The sequence below is a fragment of the Gossypium hirsutum genome, chromosome A06 (assembly GCF_007990345.1).
Source record: "Gossypium hirsutum isolate 1008001.06 chromosome A06, Gossypium_hirsutum_v2.1, whole genome shotgun sequence".
Taxonomy (NCBI): Eukaryota; Viridiplantae; Streptophyta; class Magnoliopsida; order Malvales; family Malvaceae; genus Gossypium; species Gossypium hirsutum.
In genome coordinates, this window is record NC_053429.1 from 122,318,046 (window position 1) to 122,329,591 (window position 11,546).

The 11,546-nt window shown below is 31.4% G+C and overlaps 2 protein-coding genes across 6 annotated transcripts; both read right to left on the reverse strand.

Moving 5' to 3' along the window:
- Positions 1–2,173: 2,173 nt before the first annotated feature.
- On the reverse strand, positions 2,174–4,798 carry LOC107940873 (elongator complex protein 6). The gene is made up of 5 exons (XM_016874334.2): positions 4,417–4,798; positions 4,043–4,115; positions 3,393–3,598; positions 2,970–3,116; positions 2,174–2,618 (listed from the first exon to the last, which is right to left on the reverse strand). Exons 1-5 carry the CDS (start codon positions 4,648–4,650, stop codon positions 2,517–2,519), a joined length of 762 nt encoding a protein of 253 aa, XP_016729823.1. The 5' UTR covers positions 4,651–4,798; the 3' UTR covers positions 2,174–2,516.
- A 1,579-nt stretch (positions 4,799–6,377) lies between these two features.
- Positions 6,378–10,508, reverse strand: LOC107940876 (probable protein phosphatase 2C 38). 5 transcript variants are annotated; one of them, XR_001695509.2, is made up of 6 exons: positions 10,152–10,443; positions 9,007–9,614; positions 8,084–8,451; positions 7,432–7,668; positions 7,093–7,320; positions 6,660–6,800 (listed from the first exon to the last, which is right to left on the reverse strand). XR_001695509.2 is itself a non-coding variant. In XM_016874338.2 (5 exons), the coding sequence occupies exons 2-5, from the start codon at positions 9,329–9,331 to the stop codon at positions 6,570–6,572; spliced, it is 1,161 nt and encodes a 386-aa protein (XP_016729827.1). In that variant the 5' UTR covers positions 9,332–9,575; positions 10,152–10,508; the 3' UTR covers positions 6,378–6,569. The 5 variants fall into 5 exon arrangements, 3 of the variants coding, with proteins under 3 accessions (XP_016729827.1, XP_016729826.1, XP_040972024.1); XR_005928881.1 differs by having other exon boundaries at positions 9,007–9,575; positions 10,152–10,437; XM_016874338.2 differs by lacking the exon at positions 7,093–7,320 and having other exon boundaries at positions 6,378–6,800; positions 9,007–9,575; positions 10,152–10,508.
- Between the last annotated feature and the right edge of the window lie 1,038 nt (positions 10,509–11,546).

Sequence of the window (11,546 nt, forward strand, 5' to 3'; positions counted from 1 at the left end):
ACATTCATCGACATCTCTCTCTGACGATTCGCATTCATTGCCTTCCTAACCTCATTGACAAACACATGTACCGCCTCTACCTGGTTTACTTGTTTCAGCCCCATTATTGGCATTAAGGTTGTTACCATATAGAATGTAGCTGAGAAAATAGATGAAATTGGTAGATGTCGTGTTCTCTTCAAGACAGAGTTAACTATTTCTGCCAGGTTGGTGGTTATATGAGCATGTCGAGACCCATCATCGAAAATTTGAGCTCATTGCCATGACTTCATGGTACCCAGCCATTCTCGAAAAGTAGTAGTAGTTTCACCATACATATCACCCTCAAGCCTGGTTAATCATTGCCTGAAATGGTTTGTTCTAACTCGTACGCTGCGTATATATTTCAAAAAGACACGTTATATTTTTGAATTAATTTGTGGAAGTATTAAGAACATTTTAAAAATATGTTGAAACCAAAAATTACCGATGTTCACTACTTGTTTCCGTTAGTCTACATTTTTTGTAGTCGGGTAGAAGTTAGAGGTGATGTGTCAGATGCTATAAATGGATCTCCACAGAATAATGGAACTCCTAATTACGACAATTAGTCTCTTCGATCCATCGGATATGATGCAAATATTATCGTCTCTAACAACATAAGTTCGTAAGTTTGTCAAAAAGAATTTCCATGATTCCATGTTCTTCGACTCCACAATGACAAACGCTATCAAGAGTAAGTTTTGGTTCTCATCTTGAGCAATCACAATAAGTAGAATCTGCGTATATTTTTTGTATAGCCAGGTTCCATCAACCTGCATAAGTGGTTTGCAATGGGGAAAGACCCGCACACATGGATCGAACATCTAGTGAAAATTTCTTCTTTTGGCAGTCCCTAGCACGTACTCTCGCATAGTGACTATCCACCTCTGTAGTTCATTGTTATTTGTTGGCGACATTCAAATATACATCCAACTATTGTTGTTAAAATTACTCCATCAAAATAAACGTATATGAAAAACTGATTATCCATCTTAAATACTAAATCTGTAAAAATAAATAAATTTCTCAATAAATTATTTGAAAAAAATTCTACTGTAAAAAAAAATACAATTCATATGGTACTAACCTTACAAAATTCTTTATTTTCTTTTTTTTCTATAATTTTTTTTCCTCTTCTCTTCTTATCTGCTAAATTGTTCAAGAAAACATCGTTTAAATAAAGCCCGGTGCTGCCTGACAACGCCCCTCCACTCTAGGCTTGGACACATACCCTCCACTTGGGTGTCGCCTAACACATGCCCTTTACCACTTCAACCTGTATTTTAACCCAGTTTTCACCTATTTGTTGGAAGAAAATACAGGTGCCGTCACCCCTTGTCCCTCCACCGTTTAAAAATATTTTTTTTTCAATCAAATTGTAGCCTAATGATAGGCGAATGTTGGTGGAGAAGAAAATGGTGGTGCAACCCTCCACCCTTTGATACTGTTTATTTCATACCATTTTGATAAATAATGTTATGGGAATATCATTTTGATATTTAGTTTTTTTTTTGTATTATCTGAATAAAAAAACTCATTTATACTTTATTATTAACATTAATAATTTGTCCAAAATAATTTATAAATTTTTAAAATTTGTTGGATTTCTCAATAAATACCCACTTAAAAGCACTACCATTCCCGTAAAAAATATACCTACAAATAAATTAAATTTATACTAAATCTATATTTACCTTTTTCTTCTTTACAACTACTAATCTTTTAAGTCCTTTGCTATTTTTAATAATTTTTTTAAAATATTAAAAAATACTCCTATCTTTTATTAACCATTAAAATAATTATTTATTTATCATAGTTTTAAGAATATTTTTTTAATCGAAACCAACACATCCACCACTAATAGTAGTGACTAATCTTTTCACCGCGTATCCTCTTTGAAGAAGTAAACAACAAATCATGAAATATACTCCATTTCCCAAGTAAAGATCCTCTTTGAAGAAGTAAACAACAAATCATGAAATATACTCCATTTCCTAAGTATAGATCGAATCCCCCAACCTTATAATTAAAAGATGAAATAAAGAACCATCATACCACATCTCATGGTTTATTTTTAAAAGTTTTTAATTATTACCAAAATAAAACTGAATCAAATTCAATACAAATTAAATCAAAATCGAATTGATCACTATAGTTTGAACCGCTTTTCAATTTTCTCTTTTCTTATTCTCAATCATAATTATAAATATATCAAAATTTATACAAATATAAAATACCTTAAGACATGATTATAAACCAATAAAATACACTAACATAATAGGGATTAATGAAAGCCGGAACCCACATCTTCAGCAAAACTAACAGGTGCACATTAATAATAGATGCAACAAAAGGGCTGAATTTCTTTGTCCCAACAAAGGGAACTTTTTCCTGATATCTTCTCTATTACCATCTAAGGTTTCCTTTGTTTCATCATCTACGAATATCGTACGAAAACCCAAAACTTTCAAGCCTGTTACTAGTTTCAGGTTTCATCAACCTCGGCTTCTTCCGGGGTAGAAGCATTCGACAACATTTTCCTTGACCTTGAAATGGAAATTACTAACCTTGTTCCAACCCTTGTTCGAAACTGTCAACTGCAACATGATAAAAACCACATTCAGAGGTAGGACATTTCCTATTTTTATAGGAACTTTTAATAAACAATTGTATTTCCAATTATAACCTTGTTACTCGAAACCATCAACTGAACTTAAGAAAAACCTTGCGATGAGACCCTAATTCGTTACTTCTAAGTTCTAATTTAGTAAATCAATAGTTTAAATGACAGACAAGACCTTTCCCATTTTTATAGGAACGTCTATATTCAAGAAACAATGGCATCTCCAATTGTAGTCTATGTTACTCTAAACCATAAACCACAACATAAATACATAATAGAAATGACACAATTATCCAACAATGAAACAGGAATAGCATATTGGTACCTGTCCATGCACATCGGTTGCTAAACCGGTAGCCAAAGGCTCTGCCTTTATCAAAATGTCTGCAAGGTACTCCATTTGTATAAAAAATGTAGGCCTATCTTCATTCGAATAAATATCTTCATGGTTGAGTGTGATTAATGAACAGTCCTAACAACAATGATTCAACAAGAGAAAATTTAAGAATAGAGGGTGAAAGGCAGACAAAAATTATGCTACTTAAATTCAAGTGAGAGTGTCGGATATAAGTATGTCTCTCTGACGAGTATATTCCCGGGGGGGGGAGGGGTTCCTCATTTTTCTAAGCACCCTTAGAGGATCAAATCCCCATATCCATTTCAGAATAGGCATTGGACACAAGTATTGAACAAGGTTACTTCAAGAAAAATATAAGACAAAATGAGGGGAAACAAGGTATTATCTTACAAACTCAGATGTTAAAGTGCGGCAATACTGCAAGAAATCCAAGACATAATCTGAAGAGCCATTTGCAGCCACCTCCATAAGAGATAAATCATCAATGATAATGGAAACGTTTTTCCAACTAATCTCAGGCAAAGCTGAAATGGTTTTATGTATTTTCCCATACAATGCAATGAGTCCACCTTCTGGAGTTATTCCTTCATCTCCATCTAATTAAACAAAATTGAAAAACTCATCAAGATAAAACAATAAAGAAGATCATAAACAGAAATCACAAACATGAAAAGATAAATTAATGCAGTCCATGAACTACTGAACTATGATCGAATATGTAATTCAATCCATGTATCATAGAACCGAGTGATTTAATCTTTATACACTTAACATTAGCGCAAACAAGTAAAATTAATAACAACGTTAATGGAAAACCATCTATTGCAGTCTTGAAATCCTAAAATCTGACAGTACAAACATGTAGACAAATAAAGCAACAAAAGGATTTCTTATATCGAAGACATATGTTCTGTCAAATTTCAGCTCATATACTGTCCAAATTCAGAATCAACATCAGCATTTAAATGATTTCTCATTTAAACAAAGAATATTCATGCAGAAAGTTATGCAAGAATCATTTTACCAGATTTTTTTCTCACCTGGACACTGCAACTTAAGCATGTCAAAGAAAAAGAATCTACTGTTATCCCTTTGTGATACCAAGTTGCATCCCTATTTCAACAAATGGACAACAAAACCAAATAATATTAACAACATTTCCAAGAACAAAACCCACTGCATGATAACCAAGAAAACATAGTTTTCATCCCTCACTCCGTATCCTCTCTGAAAATTTGGACCCGGGAACTTATACCTTGTGTCAAACAGAAACCGCAATATAATTAATTCAAGACTAATGCATTTAAGTGCTAGTGCAAATCTTATGAAATCATAGAAAAGGTAACCAGTTTCCGAAGGATACGATCGTAATGAGAGAAAATTAAGTAAAGCTTCAATGGAGGAAGATACTTACCAGTTTCCGAAGGATACGATCGTAATGAGAGAAAGGCTGAGAGAAAGCGATGAAGATGGCAACATTAGAGGAATTTGGAGAAAGAGAGCGTTTAAGTAGATGGTGAAGAACGAACGACCCACTGGTATCGACTTGGTCTTCTATTGCCACTACTCGACCCCTTAGAGGCCATGGCTCGATGACCTGGTCTAGCCCTAAGGCTTCATCCAGTAGGTTCGAAGATCTCTGGTTCATGATTTTTTGGGAAATTTGATATGTTTTTTGGAGAGACGTTAGGGTTTTAGGGGTTTTTTTTAAAGAATTGCAAAATAGACCGCTTGTGGGGTTGAATTTTGGGCTAATAATATTTGGGCCTTGATGAAGTTTTAGATTGGGCTTCAAATTTTTGAGTATTTATTAAATTATTTAATAAATAAAATTGAATTTTTATAATTGATTAATTTAATTAGATAAACAGAAAAATTTAGGTATAATGCCCTTTTTGACCCTCCAGTTTACAAAAGAAGTCATTTTAACTCTCCATTTAAAATTTCACCTCTTTTAGCCATTGAATGAAAAATTTAACATTTGTTAACTTTATTGATGTGACATGTACGTAGATTGCCATGTGAATAACATGTCAATATATAATTAATTTTTAAAATTTAAAAAATATTTAAAAAAATATTTTTATACATTTTTTATAATTTTAATTATTTTTAATTTTTTTAAAAAATTTAGATTTTTTTGAATTTTTAAAATTTAAAAAATTAATTAAATACTGACATGTAGTCTATGTGGTAATCCAAATATATGCCACATCAGCAAAGTAAAAAAAAATCTATTTATCAATTTAAGAATGGTTTGACAAAAACACAAGTTTAACTATTAAAAATGACTAAAAATAATTAAATAAAGAACTAAATTGACTTTTTTTATTTATAAAATTGAAAGACCAAATAAATCATTATACCAAAATTTTATTAAAAAAATCGATTAGATTTGATGGACCAATAATATTAATTCAAAACTTTTGCTTAAATTTGATTTAATTCAAAAACCAATTAATATTTAGAAAAGACAATCACTTAAAATGAAAATATAATTTCATATTAATATTGATATATTTTTATTAATTTAAAATAAAAATGTTGATTTAGCAATAAATATTACACTACATTTGGTTTGCTATTACATATTTGAAATCAATAATTCAACTATTTAGTTGAATGGAATAGAATAGAACTCTAATAATATTTTAGTGTTTGATTGAATGGAATGATGTTGTAATAACACAAAAGAAAAAAAATTAAAATGAACAAAATATCCTTAACAGAAATTTTGTAGGTAAAAGATTATTGTTATTAAATTTTAATAAGATTATTATTAAAAATAAATTTAAAATAAATGATAAATAATTTAATTGTATTTTAATATAATTATTACTAAATATAATTTAATAAAAATAATATATAATTTAATAATATTTTTAATATAATCATTTTTATATTAAATTATATTAAAATATTTAGAATATTTTATTTTAAATTATATTTTGAAATTAAATATTTTATTTTAAATTATATTAAAATATATTAAAATATTTCAAATATTTTATTTTTATATTTTCTAAATTTAAATTTTAAAGGACTAATCTGAAAATTAAATTTTTTTTTTGTTATTCAATGTTGCATGAAATAACCATTATTTGATAGCTATTACGAGAAGACAAGTAATAGGAAAATAATGGTTACTCCATTTCATGAGTATTACATTCAATCAAACAAAGAAATAGTTTACCATTGAACGGATAAGGGAGAATCCATTCTCCCAACCAAATGTGGAGTTAGTCCGAATTGATAATACTAATAAAATATCCCTTGAATATGCATAAAATACGGATGTTTCAAGAAAATGAAAAGAGAAATTAGGGGCAAAAAGTGAATAAATTCTCAAAGGAAAATGGAAAAATACCACAGATATTAAATGAATTTTATATCTTTCTTTCAATTATATGATACGTCAAAGTCCCCAAGATTTATAACTTGAATGGATTCTCTAAATGCATTCCCTAAAATAATTCTATCAAATCTTTTATGGATATCTTCTTAATACAAAATGAGAGGAATGGTTTGAGTAAAAACGATAGAGAGGTCTACGACCTGTTTCGGTGGCTAGTATTTGCTATTTCCCGAGACTCCAGCACCGCCTCGGATCGAAACCAGGGGTCTACACGTCGAGCTGTTGCTTATCAGATGGAAATCCAGAAACAAAACGATGACCGTTATATCGTCGTGAAAATGTCTCCGCACCCCACGGTCAATCTTTTTCAAGTCTGAGTATCGCATTTCTCTCTTCTTTGCAGCTTCACGAAGAGCAGCTTTTATGAGTCTCCTTGCGATACCCTGCATGGATGTCTCGTATAAGTTTATCCATAGGCAACTTGATCATCAATATAAAGATCAGTTCTTTACAAACTCAGTATATAACTCATGTTCGTGGTGGAAAACAAACAAAAACAAAAACTTTTAAAAATCAAGTATAAGAAGGACAAGAAACCATTTTCCGGGTTGCATGACATAAACTCATAGTTGACATTTAAGGAAGACAACACTACTCAACCATTATAGTTGGAAAAATGCTCAAACCCATCAGATTTCAATCTGATCCAACCCACTGCCATCCCAAACTGATCACCTTTCCTTCATTTATCACGTATTGGGAACTAAGCAAAAGGAACCCAGGAAGGGTTGGCTAGTTTTGATAGCATGAAAGTTGTTCTCAGTTGTAACGCATTATATGCATAGAAAGATTTAATCTATATTGCTCTGATTTTTCATTTTCGTGAAGCATCAATGTCTAGCACTCATGTCTGATGCCTATCCGCACATTAGATTGAGGGTATGTCCCTGACCCTCCAAAAACCTAAAAATACATTAAAAAAAAAAGAACATGACAATTTAAACATACTGTGCATGACACAAATTCATATCCGACACAAACACCCGAAAAGAAAATCACAAAAAGAAAACTTACATTGCGTGGACATGTGTTTACAATGTTAACAGCCTCCTGATTGCTAAGGTGTTCCCATAGACCATCCGATGCGAATATAAGAAACTGATCTTCAGGACGCAGTTTCTGTACTGATATTGCTGGCTCAGCTTGTAGGATCGGCTTCTCGAACGAATTTGGAACTCTAAACTTTGGTAATAGAGGCTCTCTGTTGAATTCTGGCTTCTTTAGATATGCATCACCAATGGACCTAGAAATCTATCACATAAAAAAAGTTGGGTCAATGGAACAATCAATTTGCACATACTTGTTGTATAGATCACTATGCTATTTCGAACTCTGTAGAAATCCACAACATTGTCTCTAAAATCCATCTACATCCCAAAATAAGTTTTTACGGCAATTATCAATCAAAAGCTTAAACTAGTTCTCACGGCAGCACAATTCAATGCATACAAGTTCTCATCCAACAATTTCAAATTCCAATAAAATCTGTATCAAATATACAAATAAATAATTAACAAATAAAAAGTTTCAAGGTTGTTTCTTGGATGGTAAGGAATTAGATAGGCTTGGGATTGCGATAGGTCGTATGCCTTTATACGAAAGCTGGAATTTGTACAGCAATATGAAGTTTACTAAGAAAATAATATCCCGAAGCCACGAAAAATACCTGTATTATACCCTTCACACGCCATACTTTGTGCCTGAGGACCACAATCTGCGGATCATCAGGATGTAACGATCGCAACTCCTCCCGCACTGACTCGAAGCTTGCATTGTGCTCGGATGACAACTGAACTGCTTTGACCTCTTTAAAGGCTTTCTCCAGTCTTCCTAAAACGACTCGAGAATCTCCGGCATTTGCAATGTAAAGCAATCCACTACAAATTATTCCTACCAAACAACATGAACCAACAGAAGCGATTTGTGGCTTAGTTTCGAACTGCTCCCTGACAAGATTAAGAAAATCTTCTTCGGTAGCTAAAAACGCTTTGTTGATTACATCGGCTGACATTCCGTGATTCTCGGTTGTAAACTCTGCACCATTAAAAGCTGTCAAGTCAGTAAACATATCCTTAGCTATTAAAAATCAGCAACTAAAGCTCGGGGAGGAAAAAACTACGATGTTTTTAAGGGAGGCAGGAAACGAGGATCTGAATAAGTCCGAATTTGACATTTGTCATCGCCTGTAAATCATTGAACCATGAGATATTGATGACGACTTTCGAAACTCGTAAGAACTTTGCAGTTAAGGAACATATAGTTCCAATATCTAAGTTCTAAGTTCCTGAATCTGTACAAGAACTGAACTCTCTTCGTTTCTTCCGAAAATTGCTTCTACAATTTTTGAAGGAAATAAACATATAAATGCTTGTTTACTTGTGAAGTTCCGGGTTTCTGGCCTCACTCAAGCATGCATACTTTATCCTCATTAGTCATGTAAGGTACATGATACACCTCTAAATATCTTATAACTAAAAAAATACGAAGTTTCCGGATTCAACTAATGAAAATAAACCAATAAACCACTTGCTAAACAAGAAAATAATAAATTCCAATATGATTCAGCAAAGAGGAGAAAGAATTGCATACTCTTGATATGGCCAAAAAGGTGTTTGTTTATAAACCTAGCGGTTTCCGGACCTCCATGACCATCATAGATTCCAACAAGTGTCCCATGGGGACCCGATTTAAACGAGCTGATTGGACCGGATTCGAGTTGGCTGTGATCTTCCAATAGATTGTTTGCTTGAATTACCGCCATCGAAAACTCGCCCGCAACGTGTTCTCCTGAGTCTTCGTACCACAACAATCCATCAACCCTACCATTACCAACCCCACCACTACTAGAATTTTCACCCTCGACTGAAGGCTTCCAGCAGGGCGATACGATTCGCCTTAATGTTGTTGATACCATGACTTACATATTCATACCGAATATGCGGATTTTAAAAGGAGTCTGACAAAATGTTCTACGTCAAGCTTAGTCGGATCTTATCTTCGAGGAATGAGATGCTCTCTCCTCCTTATTTACCGCGCAGTATAGGTGCTATCGACGCTTCTTACTATGATTCGGTCTTTAACCCTTAGGCAGGCAATAAACATCGTCTAAGTCACTAATCCGAGTTTGATCTACGGATTGGTCCAGAGAAAACAGATTCCTGGAAGAAGAGAAGGATTCAGGGCCAGCTCCAATTCAACTAAATTTCCAAAAAGCAAAAGTTTTAGAAATCAAACATATATAGATAAATTCAGATAATATTAAATTTCACAGTTGCAATAAACATTATCTAAGTCCCTAATCCGGGTTTATGCGAACTCACATGTGAATGTTGGATATAAATATGTGTTAATATCTATCCCTTAAAGACATCAAATAAAAGACATGAACTTGAAACCTAATTAAAAACTCCACATTTCCAATCTTCAAGAGATTTAAAATGGACAAAAAATTATGGATTTAAATAAAAACTACAAAATATTTATTTTTCAGATAATCAATTTCGATAACTATTAGATTTAAATACTTGAACTTCACCTCTCTACATACAATAAAAAGGGAATAAAATAGAATCAAAATTACGGGAATCTCTAGAAACTGCAAAAAATGAAGAAAACCATGAAGTTTCAGACAAAAACCCATCACCTTAAAAACATCAAACAAAAATAAAGAACTGAAACAAAACATAAGTATCAATTAAAAAAAAAGATGAAGCAGAGATTTTCTTCTTACATACCTTACAAAACAATGAAGAATTTCTTATAATCTTTCCAGGTTACAAGCCCTGTTTAGGAACACACCCAAAGACCTTTAATTCGAAAGATTAAATAAACAAAAAAAAGGGGGAAATTTGTTTTAAGGAGGTTGAGCCAACAAACAAAAACAAAGACAAAAACAAAAGAGAATTGAAAAGGTTGTAAGAAAGTTTGAAAGGTAGATTTGGAGAGAGATTTGAGAAAGAAAAACAAGAAATGAAATTTTTTTTTCTTTTTTATGAAAACAAATCTTGAGATTTTTGGAACGATCGGAAACTTAATTTATTTAATTTATATATAATTTTTTTTCAGCTTTTTATTCTTCTAATTTATTGGTTGAAGGTTTTGACTTTGACTTTTTAGGTTTCGAGCCTTTAAACAAACCAATATTTTAGGCAACTTTTACTCATTTAGCTTTATCTATTTTTAGCAAAATAAAAACTTCCCCTTTAGAGTAAGGTTAAAGAAAGATGGAGTAAATTGGTTAAAGGTTTAATTTTTTTTACTTAATTGGTTTAATCAGTTTAACTTATTAAAATATTTTTAAAAATAGTTTTAAATAAGTATTAAATAATTAAACAAAATATTTTTTATTTAATGATATTTTTTTAATCTAAAACCAAATCAAGCAATAATCTTTGGAATTAATCTTTTACTGATTTATTCAAAAATAATTATTCAATACATTGGTAATAATTTTTTTAAAATTTTATAAATAAATTCTTAATTGATATTTAAAAATAAATAAACCTATCATAATTTTTTAACTCACTATTCCCAATATAGAAACTTTCATTAAACACTGATTTCATTTTCATATTTTTATGAGTTTATAATTAAAATATATGATTATTTTATATTCATGCTGAAACACTAGTAAATTAAGAATACCAAAAAATTCAAAATGAATAAATAAATAAAAGCACCAAAATTTTATTGCTTGAATCAAAGAATTACTTCTACATTTGTGCACAAAGATGATTACAAATTTTTTTAAAAAAAATCATGGAGTTCCCCACACTCCAAAACTGGAAAAAATCTCCTTAAAAACACATAAAAGAGTATAAGAATAGGAATCTTCTTTTTGGTTGAAATATTTTTATCCAACATATACATACATATATGTATATATCAAATATACTCGTAGCTGACACTCATGTGAAATCAAGTAACATATTGTATGATTATCGAAACTGACCTCTCAGCCAATGGTCATTGTAGAAGGAATTCAGATATAGAATCAACACTGCCAAGAAGATCAATGCTTTTGTTGTTGTTGTTCAACGTGTCTTTCAAGATTGTAATTTGGCCTTCCTTTAATAATATATCGTCATCTAAACCTTCAATCTTCTTCTTCAATGCATTAATTTCGGAGT

What these genes read in the sequence shown, in the direction of transcription:
- LOC107940873 (XM_016874334.2), bottom strand. Translation starts at nt 4,650, where the DNA reads ATGAACCAGAGATCTTCGAACCTACTGGATGAAGCCTTAGGGCTAGAC. An exon ending in GCTTAAGTTGCAGTGTCCAG is followed by an intron (nt 3,599 to 4,042) that starts GTGAGAAAAAAA and finishes TTGTTTAATTAG; the next exon opens with ATGGAGATGAAGGAATAACT. An exon ending in GCACTTTAACATCTGAGTTT is followed by an intron (nt 3,117 to 3,392) that starts GTAAGATAATAC and finishes CATTGTTGTTAG; the next exon opens with GACTGTTCATTAATCACACT.
- LOC107940876 (XM_016874338.2), bottom strand. Translation starts at nt 9,331, where the DNA reads ATGGTATCAACAACATTAAGGCGAATCGTATCGCCCTGCTGGAAGCCT. An exon ending in CCTTTTTGGCCATATCAAGA is followed by an intron (nt 8,452 to 9,006) that starts GTATGCAATTCT and finishes TTAATGGTGCAG; the next exon opens with AGTTTACAACCGAGAATCAC. An exon ending in GTGTGAAGGGTATAATACAG is followed by an intron (nt 7,669 to 8,083) that starts GTATTTTTCGTG and finishes TTTATGTGATAG; the next exon opens with ATTTCTAGGTCCATTGGTGA.